Raw genomic sequence first — 26,490 nt, 5'->3', positions numbered from 1 at the left:
CATCTCAAATGCAAAAGTTTTATTCTTTTATTGTCGAAGAGAGGAAGTAGTATGTACATATCTATATACGTATATAAATATATCGATCGTATCAATAATAAAATCTTTAGCGAAACGTTTGTTTTTCTTTCTTGTCACTTTTTTGTATGTTCGTTCGTTTGTTTTTCCCTTGTAATATCACGCTCGATCAATTTTTTATTTTCAAACCCTTACGAAACTTGAGTTTTACGAACTTTTTAAATTTTTAGTTTTGATCGTAACATCGATTAGTACATATTCCACGTTATTAAGGGAAAAATGAATTAATAAAAAAAAAGAAAGAAAGGAAGAAAGAAAGAAAAGAAAACGAAACAAAACAAGGAAGAAACAAAACGAAAAGAAAAGAAAAGGAAAGAAAAGGAAAAGAGGAAAATAGAGAAAAGAATAACGGGTTGAGTAAGAATCGTACGATGAAATAACGCGACTCGATGTATGTACGTGCGTGCCGCTCGTGCGAGAGTGGTTGATCCTTCCAACCTCCCTCGCCACTAACCCTCCTCCCTCGTAGCCCTCATAGATACATTTATGATATATTCCAGTCACACGCGTCCACCACCGGTGGTGCCCTCCTACGCGCAACGTATTCATCGTATGTAACTCGAACGGGACTCTATAAAATACTACCCTTACCCCGATTTTGTTCAGCCGAATAACTTATTGTAGCCTGCTCTATTTTGATACGGCAACGGCATGCACGCCGAGCGACCGCGTACGTTGAATACCGAAATATCGTGTCTATGTACGATCAAACAAAGTGGAATTCGATTTCGTCTTTCTCAAATGTCAGATGTCCTAAAACCTTGACGAATATTCTTATTTATATCTATCGACAAATCTCAAACATTCTCCCATTGATTCATCATTATCATTTTGATGCATAACGTTAACGTTGAATAAAATGCAAAATGCATCTCTAAATAATACGCACGTACGTGCAGCGTAGCGTTTCTACGTTTGTATATTCTACGTTAGAATGTAATATAAATAGAAGTATATACTTTTTGCCATTCTCTAATATCGATGAAGTATCTGAACATTCGATCTATATTATTAAAATCCGATCTTATCTAGACAAGAATAAATAATAAAGATCAATTGGGATGTTAATGTAGGGGACCACCAATTCCTCTGTTTCTCGTTTCTTTTCTTTCTTTCTTTTTTTAATTGTTTTTTTTTTTTTTTGAATTTTCGAACAATATATCTGTGTAGGTAGGTACTTGTGATGATGAGACTAGCTAGCCAAGCTCTGGATGTGAACGAAGAATGCTCGGCAGGACTGCGCGATAAAAGGACAACAAAACGACGTAGAGCGTCGCGATTAACTGAAACAACCGAGCCGACAATGGAGTAATCAGCGAGCTTTTCGACGGCCTGCCTTCTCTACCAACTCGTCATCCTTTCTCTCTCTCTCTTTCTCTCTCTCTCTCTCTCTCTCTCTCTCTCTCTCTCTCTCTCTCTCTCTCTCTCTCTCTCCTCTCAAGCACCGTCCCATCGCGTAGTCGAAGCTGCCGTTGTTGTCGCTTCAGCAATCGCAACGATGATGCTTCGTCCATTGTCGAACGCTATTGTTTTCTTCATTGTGCGCATGAACTGCAGCACAACCCTGGCCTAGTACTCTCTCTTCCTCTCTTTCTCTCTCTTTCTCGTTTTTTCAAAAATAATTTTTGTCAATTGAAAATCACCTAAAAAAATTAAAGGCTCCTTTCTTTTATTCGAAAAGAATGACCCGTCCGTTTTTTATCGTTAATTTTGAAAGATACTCGTTTAATATATATATATATACGTTCGTTTAATATATATGTATATATATATTCCAATAAAGGAATCTGTTCTATCGACTTTGAAGAGACACGTTTGCAAGACGATATTTCGAAAGCAAGAAACCAAATGATGAGACAAGGAAGCTGGATTGTTTCATTGATGAGCGAGCATTCAAGGGCGTAACAGGGACTAGCGAGAGAGAGAGAGAGAGAAGGAGAAGGAGAACGATCACGCTACAGCGTTTGCAGATCCGCCGACAACCCTCTTTCGAAGCACGCTGCACGATGAATGGTATAATCAGCGGTCGTGTGGCCACCCCATTGCCGAAGAGAGGAAGATAGCCGATAATCCTGAGAGAACGAGAAAGATAGAGAGAGAGAGAGAGAGAGAAATATATATATACAGAGAGACAGAGATATCTTCTCTCCTACTTGTTCTTCTGCTTCACGCATCAATTGGATTCCAAAAGAGTCCAAACGATTTTGGAAAATCACTTACACCCACCCTCTGACACTTATTCTCTAACTCTCTCTCTCTCTCTCTCTCTCTCTCTCTCTCTCTCTCTCTCTCTTATTCACATACACTATTTCCTTTTCAACGTATTATCTCACCCGTAAAAGATCTTATCTGTCCACACGAGTTTAGATCTCTCCTAGATAAGGTCACCCTCCTAGAAAAAGATTTTCTCTTTCCTTTTTTTTCTTTTCTCTTTTCTCTTTTTTTCTTTTCATTCTCATAGAGGTAGAGAACGATACAGAGAACTAATTGAAACCACTCGTATACACTTACTTATATATACATTGAAAGTTATAGAAGCGTATCGGTGAGAGATCAAAACTAGAGTTCCCCTTTTCTTATTTCGCATGTCAAACGATAAAATTCATGCACACGCCCGCCCTTTCCCTTAACTCCCCTTTCCACACCCCTTTGGATCAAGCGAGAAACGCTTAACGAGGCTACGATAAAGGATCTCGTAGAATAACGAAGTACGCTGTTGAATTTCGGTGATTAGTAGCGTTATGGGGTATCTATGAGGGGTTGATTATTGTTTAATGAAATTTTCTTCCTTCGTAGGATATTTGTTTGTGAATCCTCATTAAACATTTTTTATGAAACTTTCTCGAAACAAATCGATAGATGTGTGTTTTTATTCGTTAGAAAAAAGAAAAGAAAAAAATAACGAACGAATACCGACAAAATTATCTCCTCAAAATAAGAACGATATTAACAAGCAACCTCGAAAACCAAGTTTGAATATTATTTGCCGTGGGGATGAATGTATTCGCACTTTCCGGAAATTTGACTGCTGACTACGGACACTGCTTTATAGTAGATGGTTTTCTCCAGCATCGGAGACGTTACCTCTTGCGAGCGGTCCCTCTCTCTTGTCTCCCCATTTTATACCTATACTCTCTTTATCGCCTTATCACTCGAAATGTCTTCAGCTTCAACGGTAGAGAGCACCCGGCCCCTCCCCCTTTCTTTCTCCCCTCCCTCATCTCTTTTCCTTCCTCCCCTCTTTTCCCCGAGCAATCTCAATCTTTACGGCAAGACAGCGCCAGCTCTGATAACATTTATTACACGAACCGTTTCTTTGCTCGAATCGTACTGATGACTGTGAATTAAAGAAAAAAAAAAGAAAGAAAAAAACATAACCTTTTAAATATCAAAAGAGAGCTAGGAGATGTTATTTAATCGTGTAGGAATAATTTCGATATATATATATATGTATATATCTATATATAAAGAAAAAGAAGAAGAAAAAAAATATAAGTCCTACGAAATATGCACGAAGAATAATTGGTATTGTCTCAAGTCGGTCTAGGCCGATGGCTAAAAAGTGAAAGAAAGGTCGGAAAATTGGTCGTGGTTGTAGGATAATCTGTAGGAGAAACGCGGCCGCACAAACACTCGAACAAACGTGTCTGAGATAGATCCATTGAGCTAGTTGCAAAAGTGTTAGAAATAATGGATAAGAGAAAGAAATGAAATAGAAAGGAGAAGGAAAGAGAAAGAGAGAAAGGAAGAAAGAAGAAAAACGCCAGGATCATGTCTAAAAGAATATACGTGATTTTGTCTATGTATTTCTGTCTATATGCGTACGTGAGAGAAAAAGAGGAAGAAAGAGAATGAGAAAGAGACAGAGCAAGAGAGAAAACGTTCCTGGTCCACCTGTTGCATGCGCTGGTATCCTCGATTCGCCATGTCAACGAAGGAGCCAATCGTGGGTGTCCATTAGCCGTGCACGATGGTGGGAGCAGAAGGATTCGTCTGGTTGGCCGTCGGAACAAACTTTTCCCACGTCCCACGGGAGTCGGGCCACTCGACGCTCAGCGGATCCCGCGGATTCGCCCCGAACTCCTCTCACCACCGGCAACCTACTCTCTCACCGATCCTGCCACAGTCCTTGCCACGCTCTCGCTACGATCCGCGATTGTCTCTCGACGTCTCGCGTTTCAAATTTACCTATCGTTCCTTTTCGTTTCGTTAATCATCCTGGAAACTCCTTAGGACTCTTGGAATGACCATCGTCGTCTTTATCGTGAAGTGGGGACTCAAATTAAACTTGATCGATCTTAAGACATTGTTATCATAGTAAGAGAGACATTATCGTTGAACGAAAAAGATTGATTATATATTTTTCAAAAGCGTTCGCATGTGTTTAGAATTTTGGTGGATATCGGCGGATGAAATCGCAAAAAATCGATATGGATGCACCTAGGAATTCTTTTGAGGGACGTATGATTTGATTAGTAATTGTCAAAAAGAAACAAGAAAAAATAAAGAAACAAATAAAAAGCAAAAAGAAAAGAAAGAGAAACGAGAAAAAGAGAGAGAAAGACAGAGAGAGAGAGGGTGTTTGTGTCAGTTTTCTTATTTAAATGCAACGAAAGATAACCGCTAAAATGTGCATCGATTCGATTCCAAGTTGTTAAGTTGTTACGCGCGAGTCCGCGATTCGAGTTACGCGGGAATTCGAACGGAAGAGGAAATACCGTCGGAATGTCGTCGAAAACGCTTCACAACGAGCATATTAAGAGACCGATGAACGCGTTCATGGTATGGTCTCGTGGACAACGACGAAAAATGGCACAGGAAAATCCGAAAATGCATAACTCCGAAATTTCTAAACGGCTTGGAGCAGAATGGAAGCTACTAAGCGAAAGTGAAAAGCGGCCCTTCATAGACGAGGCTAAGAGATTAAGGTAAGTCTAAGAGATTAAGCTAAGAAAAAAAAGAAAATATATTATTAATTAAAATAAAATTTAAATTCGCTCGAACAATAGGAAAATTAGAATTATTCATTGATGTTTTTTAATTGGAAAGAAAAAAAAATTTTCAATGTTTCTTTATGAATAGAATTTTAAAAGCATATTAAAATGTTTTTTAATACGTACAAATTATAACTTAATTACTTGCACGTACACATACACACGCGCGCGCACTCGAGCGTGTATTTGAAATTATACCGTCTAAGCTTCGTAAATCAAAATTTACACAATATAATTTCAAATCGATTGATAAGAAATGATAAAGAATTCATTGAAGTGTCTTTTCAAAATCAAATCGATTTCGATTCTTCTATTTCTATTTAATCGACTCTCGTTCGATCAAGCGAGTACAATTAAAAAATTAGGTATCGTTTTCAAATCAACGAAAAGCTTTTTCTCCGCCGAGTCTAATTGCTCTTTAGACATTACGAACACTTCACCAAGATGATCCCATTGAGGCGTATCTATAAATGCTATGGGGTTGAAAAATTAGGAAGGGGAACGAACGGGCTCGTAGTTCATAATACGGTACATTGTTGCTAAAGCTAAGGGCGTGCTACGTTAAGCTAGGGGGTTGAACCAGGAGAATAATAGGGTAGTATTTACAGATGAGAAAGAGGGTAGAAAAAGAAAAAGAGAAAGAGAGAGAGAGAGATAGAGAGAGAGAGAGAGAAAGAATGCTCTTAGCTCTTTATTACCGACTCTGAATATTTAATCACTGTTATGAGTTTATTTAGCTATTGGAGATAGGAATTCGGCGAATTGATTTTAGACGTAATAGAAATCTTAAATTACTCTAATGACGTCTCTTCCGCGAGATCGTAAAATTATATAACATCGATTCTCCTTGTATAATGAACCTCCGAAAATCTAAATAATTAATTCATCGAAAGTAAGATTGCTTCATTTCGTTTTAAAAATCTTCGTTTCGTCTTATCGCTGAGGAAGAAGTTGGGAAACTGATTAAAAAAAGAAAAAACGAAAAAGGAAATGAAAAATTTGTCAAAAAATAAGATGAAATATTCAAGATGAAATATAACAAAATATTCCTACTTCTTAGTATAAGTGAACCCTATATGCATATATCAAATTCTGGAATAATAATAATAATAATAATAATAATAATAATAATAATAATAATAACAACAACAATAATAATAATAATAATCTTACTCTTCTCTCTCTCTCTCTCTCTCTCTCTCTCTCTCTCTCTCTCTCTCTCTCTCTCTCTCTCTCTCTCTCTCTCTCTCTCTCTCTCTCTCTCCATTATTCCACGAGTACGTCGTCGATTCGCCTTCAATCGAAAGTGTTCGTTTATTTCGTGGATCCGCCTAGCGAAACGCCGCGAAAGCAAGGTAGGGATAAGCTAGCGAGAATTCCATGGGGGAGTGTAAGCGTCGAATTCGCTTTTCTCGCTGGCGCGGTTATGGGTCTGATAAAATGAAAAGAGGAATTATAAAAGTCCGCTGCGTACTCCTCAATGCGAAACGCGGATCGTTTCCTATTGATCGGCCTTATCTCGTGCACCGATCCGTTCCGCGAATCTACATTTCACTTTTCGCGATATCGAGAGACGAACGAAGACCGAAAGACGAACGGAGAAGGTTGGTAGGATGAGGATGAGGATGAGGGGGAGGAGGAGGAGAAACGAAATTTCGAGGAACCGCCGGTTATATCGACGAATTTCACTTGATTTCCGTACGAGTGATTCTCGATAGAATTTCACGGATGAATTTCGTTAGAATTTGAAAGCAAAGTTCGACGTTACCGTGAGGAACTATCCGAGAGAACTTCGATCTATCTTATAGAAACAGACACTATACCTATCTACGTCGAGATAATTAATATTTACTTTACCGTCTGGCATATGAATAGAAAAGTTAAAAAAATATAATAAAATAACAAAATAAAAAGAAAGAAAGAAAGAAAAAACAAGAAAAAGATACCAAAAAAAAAAAGGAAAGAGAGAAAGAAAAAGGAAAAAAGAAAAAAAAAGGAGGATATAGAAAAAAAAAGGGATAAAAAGCGTGGATGTCCACGTGAAATTTGGAGTGGAACGCGTAAGAGCGAATCCGCTTTTCTGCCGGATGCCGTGGAGAAGGAGGAAGAGAAGGACGATATCGGTGGTGGTGTCTGATGATGATGGTGGTGGTGGTAGTGGTGGTAGTAGTAGTAGTAGTGGCGGTGATAGTAGTGGTGGTAGTCGTGGTGGTGGTGATGGTGGCGATGGTGGTGATGGTGGTGGTGGTCGTCGTAAAATAAAGAAGAGAAGAAGGGCTACGATAAAGTCGTTCTCTTGGAGCCGCTTCTCGATATGACCGGTTGGTGGTAGTAGTAGCTCCTGCTTCCCGTGGAGCCGTGCTGTCACTGGCCCGACGTAATCTGTCCGTTCGTTCACGGCGACTCACAATGTGGCCCCCGAGATAACAAATAAAGCCCCATTGTCGCAATTGTGTGGATTTAAAAGGATTTGCGCTCCTCGTCCCGCGCTCTCCATCTCGTCTCGCCTCCACCACCCCCTCCCACCCCCTTTCTCTTCTTCCTCTTTCCTCCTTCTGCCGCCTCTATGCTGCTGTTGCCCGTCCAACGATTCACCGTCTCTTTCTCTACCCCTCCTCTAGCTCAGTACCTAGTCCCGCGATTCGCTCCTTCTCGACGCTCCTCTTTACGCTACCAAAAAGGATCTTATATCGTAGGTATATATACGCTTATGTAGGTATACGTATATAACACGTACGTAGCAGATACATACACCCGTATGTACATGTGTATGTACCATGCCGTTGAAGCTATCGGTATCTCTCTCTTTCTCTTTCTCTCTATTTCACTCGAGATATCCACACACCTTTATATTTCCTTTTGCTTCGCCTAATACGAGTTGTCATACAGACGGGACAGTGTTAAGAATTTTCCATCGACAGACTCACGATCCCACGTTCTTGGAAAGAATTAATATAATCGGGGTACGATTTCGACGTGAAGAATTCGTCTGGTTAATCGAGGGATACCGTACTACCGAATTAACTCACAATCAGAGACTAATTGATATTGTTTCTTGTTACGGCAGAAACCGCAGGGTGAAGCTTATGTCGACCGGAATGATATAAAGCGTTGTTTATCGTCGCTGAAAGTCCCGATGCCGATGAAGAGGAAAGGGGTGTGGGGAAAGGGGTGGTGGTTGCGCGGCTGCCCGGAGAATTGCCGTAGAATTGTAAAGATTACGCCCCGATGTTTATGCATTTATGCTGAATTATTGTCGGCGCGGCTTTACCGATGTTTATGCTGATTTACGCTTTGTGCTATCTGCCGGGACACATTGTCCCGGAATTATTATTCCGCCGCCTCTCTCCTGCATCCTCCGTCATTCTATCGCGCAATTCGCGCCGGTAAAGCGACGGCAAACTTCGAAATTTCAAATTTACTCGTTCGAACGGAAAATTTTGTTTGATTTGACGAAGAGGAAACAAAAGAAGAGAAAAAAGAAAAATAATAACAATTCGATTCATCAGATAATATTCTCAACAATCGTCATTCATTTTTCCAAGGATTTATTCGTTTTTTAACATAGAAACGAGAGAGAGAGAGAGAGCAAGCTTTATTTCTATCTTTCTCTTTCTCTCTCTCTCTTTTTGCACATCGCTTTTCCCCCATTGTCCTCCTTCTTTCCGACAAAATTCCTCGCGAAGAAGCCGCGAAAAAAGTAGAAGCAAAAAAGAGAAGGAGGAAGCCCTTTCGGTACGAACACCTATCTCTCCTTCGCTTTCTTTTATCTCCATGGAACGGAGCATAAATAAGGACTGCGTTTGTGCGCCGCTTGGGTACATAATGGAGTATTATGTGATGGAGATACGAAGAAGGCCCTCTACGTTGATGCAAGCACAGGGTGTGTGTACAAGATATTTACTACAAATACTCGTGTCGGCCCTATCGCGTCTCGGCGTAACGATAATACGTCCCTTTATATGGATAACAGTCTCGAAAAGAAGAGAGAAGGAAAGAAAAAGAAAAAAAAATCTCTAAAATTGATTCACCAGAAATTTTCATTGATCTTTCCAACTTAAGTAATTATTTATTAATCTGAAAATTATTCGAGAGGACGATCATCGTCCGTCGCGTAGATCAGAAGCACGATTAGAAGTACTCGTTAATAAAGCTTTATCGTTAATTATATCATCCCTAAACCGAGCCAGACGAACTCTGCTACTTTAATCATGCCTGATTCAAAGCCTGATTTAAGTCCGATTAACGTGTTGCAATGAAAAACAAAAAAAAAGAGAGACAACCTGAAAAAAAATCGTTAATATCGCACATTTAATCGTTGAATTTGATAACTTCGCTTACGAACAACATCTGTTTCAGAGCCCTACACATGAAAGAACACCCGGACTACAAATATCGACCACGACGGAAACCGAAGAATTTAGTGAAGAAAGAAAATAAATTCGGTTTTTCAATATCGCCATTGATGTCGCCCGGTGATACCCTCGGCAACATATCTCGTGGTCTTTTACCACCGTTGGCACCACCTTCGCATCATCATCCTTTGATAGGTCACGACGATCTCAAGATACCTCGTTTCTTTCCGCCGTTTCCGTATCCCCTCTATCCGATTCAACACAAGTTGGGTGACGAATTGAACGGTGGTAAATTGGCTGCGGATTTGGCCTTCCAAGCTCTATACGGTGGTAGCACGTTTTATTCGAGTCACCAAGCGGTATCCTGGCCAGGATTACCGGCGACGACGTGTCTCCAAGCTAATTGTGGTTGTCCTAGTCCACCGAAGGATCCGAAAAGGACGTATTTGCCATCGAAGTTGGAAGAGAGATCCTTTCCCAGTCCGGGTAAACACGAGGACGAAACTTTTCCGATCGAGCGTGATACTACCATTGAAGAATCTCGTTACAGAAAGCTAGAGGACGAAGGATTAACTTCGACGTTGGAAAGGCATCAGGAAGAAAGATCGAGAGATCGTTTTTCATCCTCTTCTTCCTCATCGCCAACCGATCGACCAGAAAGAGCGTCTAGTACGACATCGGCAACGACAACGAGTACGGTGACCAAAGTAGAAAGCGTCTTCTCCGTACAAAATCTTACATCACCTAGCACGAATTTGACGTCCCATCGAAGTCACGTCATATGAAGACCGCTGCCGGTTCTCCCGGACCTAAACTTCCGGGGGAACCTTCTACCAACCGGTTGGCCGACGGCAACCGATTGGTGGAGAATACCACCGATGCTTTCGCCGATCCCACAAGCTAGTGTCGCTAATCTACCATCGGCTAACATCAAGGACGACGATGTTCACTTTCAAGAAGAACATCAGAGAAATTCTGTCGTCTCTAGAACTACCGGGAGGACTGGCTTGCACGTCGGTGCCGCGCAATGAGATCTTCTCGAGAAGTATCATTAGGTGGACGAGTCAAGTGCATTTACCGGAACGTGATCGAAATGCTTTCAGACTTCTTTTCCTTCTTTTCTTTTAACGTGTTAACGTTAATTTATGATAAATCTAAAAGCAGTGATATTACGTCAATTTCATTTCTCCTACGTGTTGTTTATCTCAGCTCTAATAAAAACAAGACATAATCGACAAGTCTCGCTAAAGAACGTTATATCCCAGGTAAGATGGCCGAAATTATTCAAATTTCGTCGCGACGCTTAACAATTAATAACATAACATGGAACGATGGAACGATATGAATTCGATATGTAAATCGACGAAAGGCCGAAAGAATTCGACGAGTTAGCTTCGAAAGCAAAAGTTAATTAAGACAATCTCAACGAAGAAGAAAAAGAAGAGGAGAGAACAAAAAACAGGAAAAAAATCGACGGCATATCTCTCCTACCCTAACCCCTCCCAGTCGCCCATTGCAAATTTCGTGAAAAACATTTTCTTCTTTCAAAGCCACCTAGTGAGTTAGATAGTCGAAATCGATAACACGGCGTTACGAAAATCCCACAAAGGGATACGGTACTCCCTTCTGGGAGATACTCCGTGCTCGTTGGAAATACTAGAAGAGTCCGATTTTGATGAGACAACCAACCCTCTCATACCACATATTACCTACATACATGCGAACCGGGCGTGTCTTTGCCAACCGACGAAAAACAGAAAGAGAAAGGGAGAAAGGACGTAGGAGGGGTTGTATGCGAAATCGAGAGAGAAAGGACGGAAGATGGAAAGGGTGAGAGAGAGAGAGAGAGAGAGAGAGAGGGGAAGGAAGGTAGGGAGGGGATAGGGATGGAGGAGAAAAAACCTCTTCCAGCGGAGGCAAATCTCTTCTTTGGGATGCGGCCATGCGAAATAAGCCAAACGTTTTGAATGCTAACGTAGATGCGAGAACGGACCCGACACGTATGTGCTGTACGCGTTCACGGCTATTTTGTTGCGGTGGCGTTTTCGCGACGACGAAACGCATCGATACAACCCGCGAAATTATTCAGCGAAAACGTATGTATGTATGTATGTATGTATGTATGTATGTATGTATGCACGTATGTATGTATGCACGTATGTATGTATGTATGTATATATGTATATATATATGTATGTACCTACGTAAACGTTTCCGCGTACGCTTCACGGGAATATCGATCACGAGAAAGGTATTCGCGAATCACCCGTTGCGTATGTAATTACGTAAAATCGAATTTTCTTGTTGTTCGAAGCCAAACGGAGTACCTATCGTTGTCCCCGTCTAGCCATTATTCCATTGTGTATATTTTATAGATTTTATTTTGTGACGATCGCGCATATATAGAATTGCTGGTGCTTACAAAAAAGTAAAAGAAAAAAAAGAAAAAGGAAAAAAAGATAAATAAAAAGAAAGAAATACGTAGAACTTTTCGAAGCGGATTTCATTTCCTTAAATCTAAACTTTCTTGGATTACAGTGACGCGTGACACGATTAGATTTTCTAATCGTATTAATTGAATTTAAGAAAGAATCAATGGCTATCGAAATAGTAGTGCTGGCGCTAAATTAAACTTTCAAAATGAATGAGAGTTCGTTCATTATTTTGTTGAATAGTTATATTTACTTATCGTTTTCTTCGTGAAAAATTGTTACGAAAATCGTGCAATCGAATTCTTTTGTATTTTAGTATTATATTATCGTTTGTTAAATAGTTCTTATTGAGTTAAGGCCCACGCGTAAATAAATTCCGAAGGGACACGCTAACGAATTTCTATAATAAATTAGAATGACTCTGAAAAAGTCGAAAACGCATTTTACTTAAAACGTTCCACAAAAGATGTAAAATAAGTATAATGTAAAACATATCTAATAAATAGAAACATATCTTTCGAGTACGTATGTAGCGCGTTCGTCTCTATGTAAAAAAAAAAAAGAAGAAAAAAAACAAAAAAGAAAAAACCAAAAAAAAAGACAAACAAAAAAATCTCATGTACGATCCGTCGAATCTTTTCCATTAACTTAAATCCAATTGCGTTGTATTACGCCGAGGTGACATATAAAATAATCACTGTTAATTCATGCTGTAACATAATGCAATTTGTAAATAAAATCACGAATTAATTAATCACACGATCGAATCGATTAAAAAAAAAAAAAAAAAAAAAGTCCCAGGGTTGTGAAATATTTTCGGATGAATCGAAGGGGTGGGGGGCGGAAAAAAGAAAATGGAGAAAGATAATAGTAATCACGAAAGAATCAAAAAACGAAGACGCTTTTAAAAAATTTTGCGAGGATATCGTTCGTCGTTATCTTGACGAATAAATGACGATGCTAACATTCGTAGAGTACAAAAGGAGAAGAACAAAAAAGAAAGGAGAAAAGAGAAAAAAAGACGGGAAAAAAAAGAGAGCACCCTCGTCCTTCGAGTGTTCTTCGTTTTCAGCCTCGTACCACCGTTCACCAGGTCGTGTTTTATTTCTGATAGCAACGCTTTCGTTTCTGCTCCGGTGTCGTCGACGCCACAAGGACATTATCGCCGGCACGAAGGACCCTTTCTTCCCCCATAAAGGCAATCACACTTTCTCCGCGCGGAGATAACAGCAGAATGGAAAAGCAAAGACGTTCTTGGCACACACCCCTTCCCCGCCCCAACTTCGCCACGTTTTACCACCCTACGCTAAATTTCGCGGCTTTTTCTTCTTCTATCGGGAAAAGTGACTCTCTGGCTTCATGATAATAACCGTACAAAAGGAGGCACGGTAAGGAAGCGAATTCCTTTTTCTTTTTCCTTTTTCTTTTACTACTACTACTACTATTACTACTACTACTACTACTACTACTATTACTTCTTCTTCTTCTTCTTCTTCTTCTTCTTCTTCTTTCAATTCTTAACGAAAGTATCTACGATTCTTCGTCGAGCACGAACGCCATTCGTTAAAGAGACATACTACACTTTTTCACTCATAATCTGATCGTGGTATTTATGCAGGTTGACTTTTTTCCATTCGTATAAGTATCTCTCTCTTTCCTTCTTTTCATACAGACAGTCTCTCTTATTCAAAATTTACATTATGAACGATGGTGCGTACTACGTAAGTTTGAAACAAAGTTGAAAAAAGATTTTTAAAGAGAGGCAGGGAAGGAGGGAGGAAAGGGTAGAAGATAGAAAGAGGTGGGACAGAGAGGAGGGTGACAACTGCTAGCTTGGACAGAGAAATCTAGGAGGCTCTCTCCATTAGTATTCGCGGAAGTGCTCCTCGCCCGATTGTGGAAGGTATTGTCGAGGAAGAATGTCCTCGTTGTCGAGTTCCCCTTGCCCCGCAGAAGAGCCAAGCAGAAAGTAGAGGGGGAAGGGGAACGGGGAAAGAGATAGAGTGATTTTACGGTAAGGAGTCACGAATCCAACTGAAATGTAATCACTTTGGAAAATAGGAACTCGTACGTTCTCGACAATGTCAATCGCGATTTGTCCAGGAACGCTTTCGTTTCTTTTGACGTATCACCAACAAGTAGTTGGTTCAGTTTTGTTTCCGACATTGAGAAGAAGAAGAAGAAGAAGAAGAAGATCCATCGAATAAAGTTTCAATCGGCGATAGAGAAAGAGATAAAGAGAAAGAAAAAGAAACGTTTCGATGCAAGCAGATATTTTAATTGCGTCGTTCGCCGTTTGTACTAAGAGAGGGGTAGGTTCTAGTTCTGTTAGTGGTGGTAGCGATGATGATGAAGAAAAGAGATCCTGGATACTGTTCTCGATTTTACACAGACTCATAGAGACAGAGATAAATGGATGGAAAGGAAGAGAGAAAGAGAGAAAAAGAGAAAGAGAAAAAGAGAGAAAGAGAGAGGGGGGGGGAGAGAGAGAGAGAGGACGCACGGCACGATCGTTTGATTGCGGAAAATGACGGGCGGTGGTGCGAGTGGAAGTTTTGAGTGGGCGTCGGTCCTGCAGACAATGAGGCATTCAGGCCGGTCATTGTCAGGCCGACAACTGCGTTACAGTAGACAAACCCGAAATCACCGGCGCTATCGCCGTCCCAGATCCGATTATGCGAATAATAAAAAGCGTAGCAGGGGACGTATAGGAGGAGAGGAAGGGGTTGGAGAGGTGGAGAGAGAGAGGTGATGAAGGGAAAGGAGAACACGGGGCTACCAAAGGATAGTGGGTTCGACAATAACGCCGATGGTGTGCACGGTACTTCGAAGTTGCGCCTATGCCAACGCGTTCCCCACCGATATTTAGCTCTCGCAGTTTTTCAGAAATAACGATACTCGCTCTCTCTCTTTCTCTTTCTCTCTCTCTCTCTCTCTCTCTCTCTCTCTCTCTCTCTCTCTCTCTCTCTCTCTCTCTCTCTCTCTCTCTCTTTTCTCAACTAACTTTTCCCTATGAATCGCTTGAAAACGATGATAAATATAATATTGCAACGGTATCGTCCTATTCAAATAATTTATTTTATCCACGAGCTATAAACGAAGTATAGAATACTAATTAGAGAATACAAAGTCGTTTATCTCTAAGAAAAGAAAGTTAATTCTCTAAGGATTTGGAGAACAATAAAGACCGAGAGTAAAGGACGACTGTAATTATTCAAAAATATAAATATACATAATGTGTGTAGATATATATCTTAACAAAGACAATAGACACAGGTAAACGCCGATATGAATACGAATGGGACATCTTGAATACCGATCTACCAAGAGTTTGCCTCTTCGACTTCGATAATGTCGATCGTTATCGACTTAATGCGGGTTATTATACCTGTCGATAAGACCGGATCGTTGTTCAAAGAACAGTCGAGGTAGAGCACAATTATGCGTCGAACTAGGGTCGTCAAGTCCGACAAAGTTGGAGAACTTGCTTAATTAGAAACGGTAGTCAGAAGCTGCCTTGCATTGTCCGGTTCTGTTGACTTCCGGCCACCCTTCACTCTCTCTCTCTCTCTCTCTCTTTCTCTCTCTCTCTCTCTCTCTCTCTCCCTCTCCTGCTCGCTCTTTCTCATCCCTCCTTACAACCCTGAGAGAACGCGGCCGAGTGCTGATTGTTTCATTGTTTCCCAACCCCACTGTCAAATGCCAACGCATTGAATGGAAGTTATTGTTGTTTCAGGCCGCGTGGTAGACAAGGCTTTTCAGGAGAGTCCGATAGTCCTACCACTAAATGCCATTCCATGAACGAGGTGTCGACCTCGGAAGACGACAGCGAAACGAGCGCTTTTCGTCTTGCTATTTCACAGAAACGGTGTTACCGTGGTTCCCGTGGTAAACATTCAATGTAGACGTACAGGAATTCTCAAAAACGATCATATTACACATAATTATATTCGATCATTCTCGACTTTCTTCCTAAATGTTTCTATCCGAATGAATTTAATTCGATTTATGGACTAAGAAAATATAGTATATTCGGCCACGTTACATTGCAACACGATAGATAGAAAATATTATAGCAACAAGGGTGTCGAGACCTTTCCCTTTATCTCGATATTTTTCATCGACTCGAACGATAACTCGAGGCTCGACTAACCCCTCCCTGATGGTGTACGGTCCACAACGAAAACTAGTAAAATACTAGCCGAGCAACATTTCACGAACGAACCGCAGCGTGACCGCCGCGAACGATAGGATCGTCGCATTTCCCGTGGACGCTCGTATATAAGGTAAACTTATGTCAAACGTAAATTCCCCTTGGACTATCTTATCGCTAGTACGGTTTGCATGCTACCGATAGAGACCATGGCCAGACATTATGCGAAATTGAAAAACCGAAAGAGCCAACGCCACGTTTCCCGATCGATGAACTTCCGGTCAGTAGGATCGACGATCTTAAAGACCGGAAGATTTATCTTGATGACACGTCGTCGTAAGTTCACCGGAGAAATCTCATAAAGATTCTCAATGTTTCATCCTATTTTAGTCGCACGACTCTATAGAATTCAGTCTTTTTGTTTACTTAAACAATTTAATATCTTAATTCTATTTCTCTCATTGGAAAGCACACGAGGAGAAAAGATCTTTCCCCTAAGCTATCTCTAAAGGAGATTCTCGACCTTTTAAAGAAATAAGTTCAAAGAATCGTGGTAAAGGGAGGAAGGCGAAAAAATAGGGAGGAAGGACCATTCCGAGGATACTTCATCACGATTTAACGTCATAAAAGTCGAATAAGGCCCGGTCCTCGTAATGCCCCGACACCTTCTCGCAAGGATTGGAAACAAAATGTCGTAAAATATCAAAACGGTAGCACGCCGGTAACGCCGACTCCCTTTTTTTCCCTCTTTTTTCTTCCTTTTTTTTGTACCCACCCTGAACCCGATGACTTCAAGTACCACCTAGGACGTATATAAAATCGAGTATGGTAGAAGGGCGAAAGGAGTGGGTGGGGAGGTGGGGCTAGGCGAGACGGTAAATATAAATAAAAATGGAAAGCCGGCCATAATGGCCGGTAGAAAAGCATGACGCATACCCCAATCCATGGCTGTTTCAAATTGATATTTCGAAAGTGCTACCATGATCGTCGCACGTTCGAAAGTATCGCTTCGTAGCCCTTTTCTCTCTTTCTCTCTCTCTCTCTTTTTCTCTATCTATCTATCTATCTATCTCTCTTTCTTATCATCCGCTTTCCCCGTTTTCTTTTCACATTTCTCTCTCTTTCTCTTTCTCTCGATGTCATCGCGATTCGTGCGTCAAAACTGATTTTATTTCCTCTCACCGATTCTCAGCAGCAATCCCGACTTATCGCCCAACCGGATGGGCAATTTCTTTACCGCAGCTGGAAAAATCGAACCACTGTTCTTGAAGAGAAAAGAGAAAAATAAAAAAAGAAGGTGGTAAAATGGATCTCGATATACTACTTACTAAACGGCAAAATCAATTTTAGAAAATTCGATACTCGTAAGGATCAGTTATATGCAGTTACATTCGTGAAATTTCACGATTATCGTCTCGCTAAACGAGTAATAACTATCTCTATCTACTCCACGTATATAATATTTTATATATATCGACGATCAAGGAATATTTACAAACACGCAATATCGTTACAGTTTCAACTACGATCTAATTTTCTTTAACTGGAACTATAAAAATGGAAATGACGGACGTTAGTCGCTATCGTTGGAAAATTTTTCAATCATTTTTATTCGAGCAATTATGTGAATAGAATTTGATATAACTAGGTATATAGAAATTATTTCTCAGTGGAAGATGTATCTCGATGTAGGTTCAGAAAAATCCATGCACCGATGAGCATGGAACCGAGTCAAAATATAACGCAACGCTCTTTTTCTCTTCTCCATTTTCTTTTTTCTCCATCTATCTCTTACGTTCTCTCTCTCTCTCTCTCTCTCTCTCTCTCTCTCTCTCTTTCTCCTCTTTCTATTTCCAGAACCAACAAAGGAAGGATTTGTCGCGAGACGAGATTTCACGGCTACCGACGACAAAACCTTACCTCCCCATCCCTTACCGCACACATATTCGTATACTTTGCGAAGCTTTTAGGCTGTTACAAATGCATACTCGTATGGTTCTTCTCCGTTCAAATTACGAGCAAGTGATTTCTTCGAAAAACGTAAAAGTATATTTTTTATTTATTTATTTATTTATTTATTTGGTTTTTTTTTGTTATTATCCATTCTAAATAGAAATGTGAATAGATATAAATTTTTATTTCGAAACTTTTCGATATATCGCACGATTGAAAATCATTATCATGAAAATGAAGATCAAGATAATAAACGAGAATAAGACACACGAGAAGAATAATGAGAACAACGACAACAACGTTGAACGAGAAGAACCATTAGGAAGTCGAGTAGAAGGAGAAATGGTGGCTATGGTTAAGATGATTCGCGTCAATTAATCTCCCTGTAAACGAGAGCATTTTCATTTTCGCTGATGCCCTACTCCTCGACCTCGGAGAATAATAATCCATCTTAAATAACCCGTAGGCTGAACTCCGCTGTGGCTTCCTGGGCTGCTGAGCTACCGAGGTACCTCCTTCTCCCTCTCCCCCTCCCTCTCTCTCTATCTTCCTCTCACTCACTCTCTGCAAGTACGGCAACTTAGCGAAGGCTAAAGTAATCTCGACGGAAGATTCAATTACTGGCCGTGAGTGCAGCTCGAGATTTAAAAACAGAAATTATGCCCATCGTCAGTCGCATTAGCCGACGTTCGTTCGTTTAGTACGTCCTCCTATAGCTGTCGTCTTCAAATTTCACAACTACGATAAAGAGGAAGGTAAATGGAATTTAGAAAAAAAAAAAAAAGATCGAAAGATGTTCTATGTCTTTCTTGAGCAATTGAAAATATCAATCGTCGGTGGAATTTGAAAATTATACTTTTCACATGACCAGAGGTTTGGCAATAAAATCTCATAAACGAATGAAAATAATTATATCTTCGGAAAAATTAAAAAGAAAAATATATTTTTCTACGATAATTCGTTTTTCTTTTTTTAATAATTTTTTTCCTTTTTTTTTAATTCAACGTCACGTTATATATAATTCAATCTGTACAGATATCAGTCTGACTATTTCAAAGATAGAAATGCAGGTGTGATGAGAATATGAATAGGGGGTCTTTTTGATGACCACCAAGTGAAATTGTTCCTCGATAGATAGAAATGCGTGAAAGTCGGCAGACAAGGAAATGAAACGAACTGCAAGGGCCGCAAAATCGGCAACGGGGAAATGTCCGTGCCTTTGAAGATGGGAACGATAAACCTTTGAAGAGCTTATCCGCACGTCTGCCTTCGAATGGTATTCGCGAGTCGGACCACATCCGAGAGAACGAGCCGTATGAACGAATGAGACGAGCTTCTTTGCTTATGAAAATACGTTGCATTGATGTAATCCTAACTATCTCGCAAAATCTACTTTGATCATCGTCTCTTGCCATTCTTCGTTTTAATTAAATATACGATCGAGCAATATTATACCACACGGTATATATATTAATTTGTGAATTTATTGTCTAACGATAAGTAGATTTAAAAAAAAAAAAAACTATTATACATTAATACATTGAGATTTTATCAAAGAGGATTAAATGAAAGATTCAAACGAGGAAAATTGTAAAAGTGAAGATAATTTTCTCGTAACGCTGAGAGAGACCGTCAATGTCCGATCATCCCATCTATGTTTCTTTCTCTCTCTCTCTCTCTCTGAGCAGAGATCGGTAGACGACAGAGAATGGTGCCTAAACCGAGATAGGATAGGAGCGAAGCGTGAAGAGGCCGTTATTGTGGGCGCTGACGCGCGTCATTTGATCGAGCACACTATCCAGAGTAAGAGAGAGAGAGAGAGAGAGAGAGAAGGCAAGTTTGTGTGTGCACCATTTCCCAGCGTGTCCCCTCTGACCCGCGGCTCGAGCTCGCAAACGCTCTGGCAAGTGCTCGCGAGAGCACTTCGAAGGGGTGGCCAAGTTGCACAACCCTAGCCCGCAACAACAACGACAACAACTATGACAACGATAACGACAACGATGACGACGACGACGACGACGACGACGACGACGACGACGACGACGATGACGACGACGACAACGACGACGACGACGGCGACGACTCGCTAGGGTAGAATTTACCCCGCAGGCCGGCCAACCTAATGGAAACAAGAAATTGCGGCAAACAGCGTTACCCACGCTTCGACGCCCCGTAAATATTGCGGGAGGGACCATCACCGAGAGTCCTCTCCCTTTCCTTCCCCTCTCTACCTACTTTCTCAAAAGGGATAACTATCAAAACGAGATCAACGTCCATTCGATCGACCAATCGACCCAACTTTTTGTTCAACATCTCAATCGATGATCACATATTATGCATGTATCTACAAATAAGTATTTAAAATGATTTATACATTTTTTTCTTCTCTCTAATAGTTCTAATTGAACAATAATTGAATACATAATATCAATGTAATTGTTTTAACTACGAATAAAAACGTTTGTTCGGAATAAACAACATTGCTTTCTGGTACGGTTCTCTAAGTTTCCCTTTTTCTTCTTTTTCTTCTTTTTCTATCTCGAAGAAAAGTCTGACGAAGCCACGGCAAACGCGAGAGTAACGGGAAGCCCGTAAATAGGAGAGAGAGCAAACAAACTTCAGGATGCTCGATTATTCTCCGAAGAATTAGGACGGCATTCAGTTGGGTGAAAATCATGGGCGCATTGTCGCGATTCCTTCGAATGCACGGGCCAATTGCCTCTTTTCCTCTCTTCTTCCTTCTTCTTCTTCTTCTTCTCCTCTTCTCTTCTCTTCTCTCATCCTCACACTCTTTCTCTCTTGCTCTCTCTGTTTCTATCTCTGTCCCTCTCTCTCTCTTTTCTATCGTCCGCGCGTTTTGTCGACGCGTCTCGTTGAAGCCGAGCAAAAAGTCGGCATTTTGCCGTGCGACCGAATGAGAGTCAAGTTTTCGAATGTCGCGTAATGAGATTAGCTCCACGAGAAACGGTAATCAGGAATAAAAATGCGTCAACCGGCGGCATTTACGCTAACTAATCTCCTTCAGGAGCTTGCCTCTAACAGAGTTAGCCAAGGCGCCTGCCTTTTCCGACGCCTGGCCGGCTTGTTAGCTGGATAATTGGCCATTTTTATGCTAAGTAGTCGCTCGGCTGTTACGGCCGCGTTTTAGTTTCTCTTTATCTCAAGGTTTGCATTTGGAAATGCACGTTTTCGAGGTAAGAAAACGAAATAGACATAGAGAGAGAAAGAGAGAGAGAGAGACAGAGAGTACCTTCCCTTCAGTGATATCGCTTTGTCCACAGAACGATCGTCCCTATCAGCTTTCTATTTCGCTTATCTTTTCGTTTGTTTAGTATAGAAAATAAAGAATCAAATTAAATATGAATTTCCCGTGTTAAGTAAATACCTGTTTGCCGGATAATAATTTTCCGTAACTTATAAAGGACTCTTTTTCTCTTTCCCATTCTCTTATAAGATATCTTAAAAAGAAGAGATAATCGATCGGCATTGACGTAGATATATTCATTATTTCATTATCCATCGTATTCGTCGGCTCGTTGACCGTACAACTTTCGTTGAATTTTCACAGACAGATAACTCGAATGATGACGACGTCGGCAATAGAATTACGTTGGTTTATTGGATCGACTCTCGCATCGTAGCGTCGTTCGGTAAAGAAAGAAAAAGGAGAGGAGGAACAAGGCAGGACTTATAACGTGAGAGGGTAAAAAGAGAAGGAGAGAGAGAGAGAGAGAGAGGTGGGAAGGAAGAGAAACAAGGAAGCTCGAAAATCCATCTAGTGATTTCACAGGCAATTATGTCGAAGCGTCCCGGTGCGGCTGAGTTACTCTTATTTAACGCCAATGTGAGCCGAAAGCACGCCTCGTCGAGCTTGCACCGCGATCCCGTTTGCGCAAAATTGTCAATGATAGAATGGCAGATTGAAACGTCACATTGAACGTCTCGCAGCACGGCTTTCCTTTCTCTCCTCCCTTCGTACTCCCACCCATCGAACGAACGCGCAAAACTTCAACGCTACCGATTCATCGATCTGTCCACGTCGTTTCGCTGCGATCCTGTTGGCGAGCACCGTGCGAAAATTCGCGAGCGAATTTACCGCCCCGTCCGTGTGAAAAATTAGAAATTCTCGCGAACGTGCCTTTAAAATGTCTTCCGAAATCGATTCGGATGAAATCGTTCTCTCCTTTTCTCGAACAGACGACATCATGCGTTCCAGTTTGCTCGTAGATATAATGTAAAAATCATTACTACGAATCCCTAGGAAAAATATATAGGATACTATTTCTATTATTTCCGCTCAACTCGAACGAAACAATATATTAATCCTAATCCGATCTTTTATTATTAAATTTTATCGGACGGTAACGTTTCCGTATCCGTTATATCTATCATATAACTGGCCAATGTCATATAACAAAAATATTTATTTTTTCGAGATTAAAATGTTTTGCGCGCGCGCGCGCGCGAGAGAGAGAGAGAGAGAGAGAGAGAGAGAAAGAGAGGAAAAGAAAAAAGAAAAGTATCTAAATACCTGTAGTACCTAGATAATTCTCCGTCATATAAAATATTTAACTAAAAGAACAATCAGACTTTGAAGATAGAACTTCGACGATAAGTTAAGCCTTGGCCTATCTAAAAGAAATAGAAAAGTGTCGATAAAAACGTTACGGGAGAAAAATCATAGGATGGCCGATAGCCGTCCGCAAATACGAAGAAACGGACGAAGGGGTATAGGACGTAAAGGTCCGAAAGTTTCCGTGATAAATTGCATTCGGAGAGAGAAGTCTCATCCACCATCCCCGCTCGTAACCCTCCACAAAAGTATCGACGATTCCTCTTCGCGCTGGTTGAATCGAATGAAAAGAAAGCAGCGGTAAGAGAACGATAACTCGATTACCGGAGACCTAGATAAATACGCGAACGAACGCGAGCACCAACTGCGTTTCAACGTTCCATGCTTTTCCCTCTCGTAGTAGTTGGTGAGAAATATCGGAGAAGTGCATTACGCATTTACGAATGTATTCTTTCCGTTATCCTCCTTTTTCTTCTTATCTTCTCATTGTCATACTTCGTTTGTAACAATTGATTTTCCTACTTGAAAGGAAACAATGGATCAAAAGAAAGAAGAAAAAATAAAGGGAGAAAGAGAAATCCAATAATTTCGTTCAAACGTTTTTCCCGATCCAAATCCTTTAGTTATTTCAATAATTATAACGATATTTACAATGGAAATAAAACGTATAGGAGATTAAGAGAGAATATTAGTAGTGATAATAGTAATAGATAATAATAAAAATATTACAATTCAATCGACTTTATCGAGATTGATAAATCGTGTAATATTTTACGACCCGTTATTCTTCTTTTAAGTACAAGAAACAACACGGCTCGTGCGAACGTTCTAATCCTGAAAGCTTGTAGGCTTGTAAGGACGAGATTGGAGTGTCGGTGGAAAGCTCCGAGCGATATCGTCTACGCGTTACTTAGCCGCATTACTCGTTTCGGCCAAGAGTAGAGTTAGATCTAGAAGAGAGAGAGAGATGGTATGTTTGTGTATGAGTGTACGTGTACATGAGAGAGAGAAGGTGGCAAGAGCCGAAAGCCAGAGGCGGATGTCGCGCCGGGCTAAAGTTAAATTAAATCACGGGCGAAGGCAGCTAATATTGTAGTTTATCTGGCGGGACATTAGCGTCGGTGAAATATGCGCCTCTCCTTCGCCCGAACTTAAAATCAAGATTCCCCGAAGTTCAAGCGCGCGACTAGGCTCGCGCTGCTAACTCGCCCAACCACCCACCCATCCTCTCTCTCTCTCTCTCTCTCCCTCTCGCGTCTTTTCCGTGTTTCCTGCTAAGTCGCGCGTGAAAATACTAATTATTATACTGATTATTAATACGAAAAGTTGCCGAGCCGCTATACTCAACCCCCTTTCGCGTTACTACTACCTGCCGTTTAACGTACTCTTCCAGAGAGGATGAGCAAGATGACGTGGAAGGAGGAAAAGGAAGAGGCGCTCCGCCTTCGCGAGAAACGCAGCCATCCGGATTATGCTTATATGTATACTCGGTTAAAACGAGGGAAAAGACGAGCCCTGGATACCTAGCGAACGACTAAAAGCTGTCGTTTGTCGGAATAATTCGGATATTTCTACCAGAACGAATTTCAAACGAGAAACGTCAATATGTCTAAAATTTTCTCCTATCCATTATTCCTTGATAAATTATACGCGGTAATAATTGTGTCGGATATTATTTGTTTTAAACATAAAGATATTTTACTTACATGTTCTTCATGATTATAAAATATAAATGAGCTAGCTCGTATCACGCTAACGTTGCCTTTTGATTCTTCAACATATCCTCGACGAAAGTGTCGCCCTTCGAGAACCTCGTATAACTATGATAATAAGATATAAAAATGTTTATTAATTATTGGGAAATATTGAATCGTCTATATTAATAACTTACATTCTTGTATATTTCTCCATTTCCGTGGAAGACAGAGACGGTTGAATTGATTTTACAGACTCGACTAAATGTTTTTGAGTTACTTTGATATCCGTAGGTCGAAGATTCTCTTCCTATCGTATAAAAAGAATTATTAGAAATTGAGACAATCATAAATTTTCTTTAAGAACAACTTCGAGAACTGTAAATTTAATCTAATCTTATATATTTTATGTGCCCATTTCGTTGATTTCTAAATTAGTTAAGTAGATACACTACAACGTAGGTCTACCTATACGCATTATAAAGCTTATCGGTGTGCAAGGCTACTCTCAAATCGCGACGCGTTTAGGAAACTCGCTTGCTAATTAGACGAACAGTTTGGATAACCGGTGTTCTTCCGGTAGGTAAGTACCGTCGTAACTTTGTTTTCGACGAAGGAAGTTAATTAATAATTTCCTCTCACGTGGAACGCCTCCACGGTGTCCCATGCGAACGTCTTCCCAAAACGTCGCAGATTCCTTCGCTTTATTTCAATTCATTCATTCCGATTCTTTTGTCACGTTATATATACGATTTCTACGAAAACTCGTGTACCTATATTTTCCTAGGAAAATGTTATATCTATAAAAAGAATTATTTCTATTAATCAACGAGGCATTTTATCAATTATCATTATTCAATGGACACGTCAGAACAACCGATCGATAATCGAACCCAACGTCATTGTTGGAAAATACGTTCAACGTTAACGAACGATCCCGATAAGCCCTGAAATGATTTTGACTGCTTTTCGATCCTGCAGAGACGACAGGGTAGTGCATGGTTCTAAGTCGTGTATCATTATAACGCATAAGATAATAACCCCCTCGACGTTCAGCGAGGCGTAGGCCAAGATGAAGTGGAGCGAGATCGAGGGATGGTCCCGTACTCTCTTGGCGTGTGCTAATAAACCTTGCTCTCTACGTTTCTCCTCAGTTATATCACACTACCTCTCTACCAAGCACGACGATGGCGGCACTGATGTTAGTGATGGTGCGATATAGTAGATGTGTCCTTCGTTTATATCTTATATGTATATACGTCTATGTAAGATACAGACCTAACGATATTATCGTCATTACGCACTATCTTACTTCGGAAGTTCCCTACAAATGATTCTCAGTGAATCTCCCTTCATTCACACAGAAAATGCTTTTGATTATTGGCGAAACGGCTCGAGAGGGATCGTTAGCGAAGTGTCCTGTTTTGGCAGGACACAAAGGTTTCAATTAAATCGTATATCATTCGCTTAAGAATCAGAAATAAACCACTATGTATTCTAGTAAAAAAAAAAAAAGTGAAAACTATATTATTATAAGCAAAATATTTGTATTATTTACCGGTATGATTTCCACAGCATCTTCAAAGGCAGCTAATTTAGCTTGGGTAATTATCGCATTCAAATCTGCACCGGTTAATCCGAGAGAAGCGCATGCGATTTCTCTCAAATCTAATTCCATTACGTTTATCTTCTGGGATTTACACAGAACATGCAATATCTCTTCTCTCTCCAACTAATAAAATAAACGTAAAATTGATGTTAGGAAAATGTTGGAATATCATTGACTGAAATAATAGAATATCGCACCTCATTTGGTAATGGACAATATAAAGATTTATCTAAACGACCGGGTCTTAAAAGAGCTGGATCTAATAAATCTGGTCTAGACGTTGCAGCCACTACAGCAACGCCTTCTCTATCTTCTATACCATCAAGCTGGGTCAATAATTGGTTCACCACTCTATCCGTTACACCTGTACTATCATGTCCACGTCTGCAGAAAATGTTTAACATCGATATAATACTTGGAATAAATCATTATATTTCGAATAATTTACCTTGGAGCAAGACTGTCGAATTCGTCGAAGAAAAGAACACATGGTTTTGCGCGATGAGCCCTAAAAATATATAATTACACATAACAGCTGATTAATTTTTTTTATTTTATATTTTCATCCTATAACATACCTTTCAAAAATGTTTCTTACTGATTCTTCACTCACACCAATGTACTTGGATAATAATTCAGGACCCTAATC

General features: G+C 40.3%; 2 protein-coding genes across 13 annotated transcripts in view; one reads left to right on the top strand and one right to left on the bottom strand.

Moving 5' to 3' along the window:
• LOC127067210 (transcription factor Sox-21-B-like) overlaps positions 1-13,327 on the top strand; it is a 38,416-nt gene extending 25,089 nt beyond the window's left edge. The window contains exons 1-2 of one of the 2 annotated variants that reach the window (XM_051001885.1): positions 4,370-5,006; positions 9,432-13,327. In XM_051001885.1, coding sequence (XP_050857842.1) covers positions 4,804-5,006; positions 9,432-10,212 — 984 coding nt within the window. In that variant the 5' untranslated portion in view covers positions 4,370-4,803 and the 3' untranslated portion in view covers positions 10,213-13,327. Of the gene's footprint in view, positions 1-4,369; positions 5,007-9,431 lie in introns of those variants that run through there. The other variant, XM_051001886.1, reaches the window with a different exon arrangement.
• Positions 1-26,490, bottom strand: part of LOC127067205 (uncharacterized) — a 188,026-nt gene that overhangs the window by 158,015 nt on the left and 3,521 nt on the right. For 9 of the 11 annotated variants that reach the window (XR_007782575.1, XR_007782574.1, XM_051001871.1 and 6 more), the window contains exons 10-15: positions 26,420-26,484; positions 26,290-26,349; positions 26,039-26,225; positions 25,791-25,964; positions 24,430-24,542; positions 24,245-24,358 (exon numbers count right to left, since the gene is read on the bottom strand). Coding sequence is in view for 9 of the 11 variants with exons in the window: in XM_051001871.1 (XP_050857828.1) it covers positions 24,286-24,358; positions 24,430-24,542; positions 25,791-25,964; positions 26,039-26,225; positions 26,290-26,349; positions 26,420-26,484 (672 nt within the window). In the remaining 2 variants the exon portion in view is untranslated. Of the gene's footprint in view, positions 1-3,319; positions 4,376-6,516; positions 7,743-24,244; positions 24,359-24,429; positions 24,543-25,790; positions 25,965-26,038; positions 26,226-26,289; positions 26,350-26,419; positions 26,485-26,490 lie in introns of those variants that run through there. The other 2 variants (XM_051001870.1, XM_051001869.1) reach the window with 2 other exon arrangements.

This window comes from Vespula vulgaris, chromosome 10 (assembly GCF_905475345.1).
Source record: "Vespula vulgaris chromosome 10, iyVesVulg1.1, whole genome shotgun sequence".
NCBI classification, from domain to species: Eukaryota; Metazoa; Arthropoda; class Insecta; order Hymenoptera; family Vespidae; genus Vespula; species Vespula vulgaris.
The sequence above is the reverse complement of the archived record's forward strand: the minus strand, read 5'-3'. Positions and strand labels throughout refer to the sequence as shown.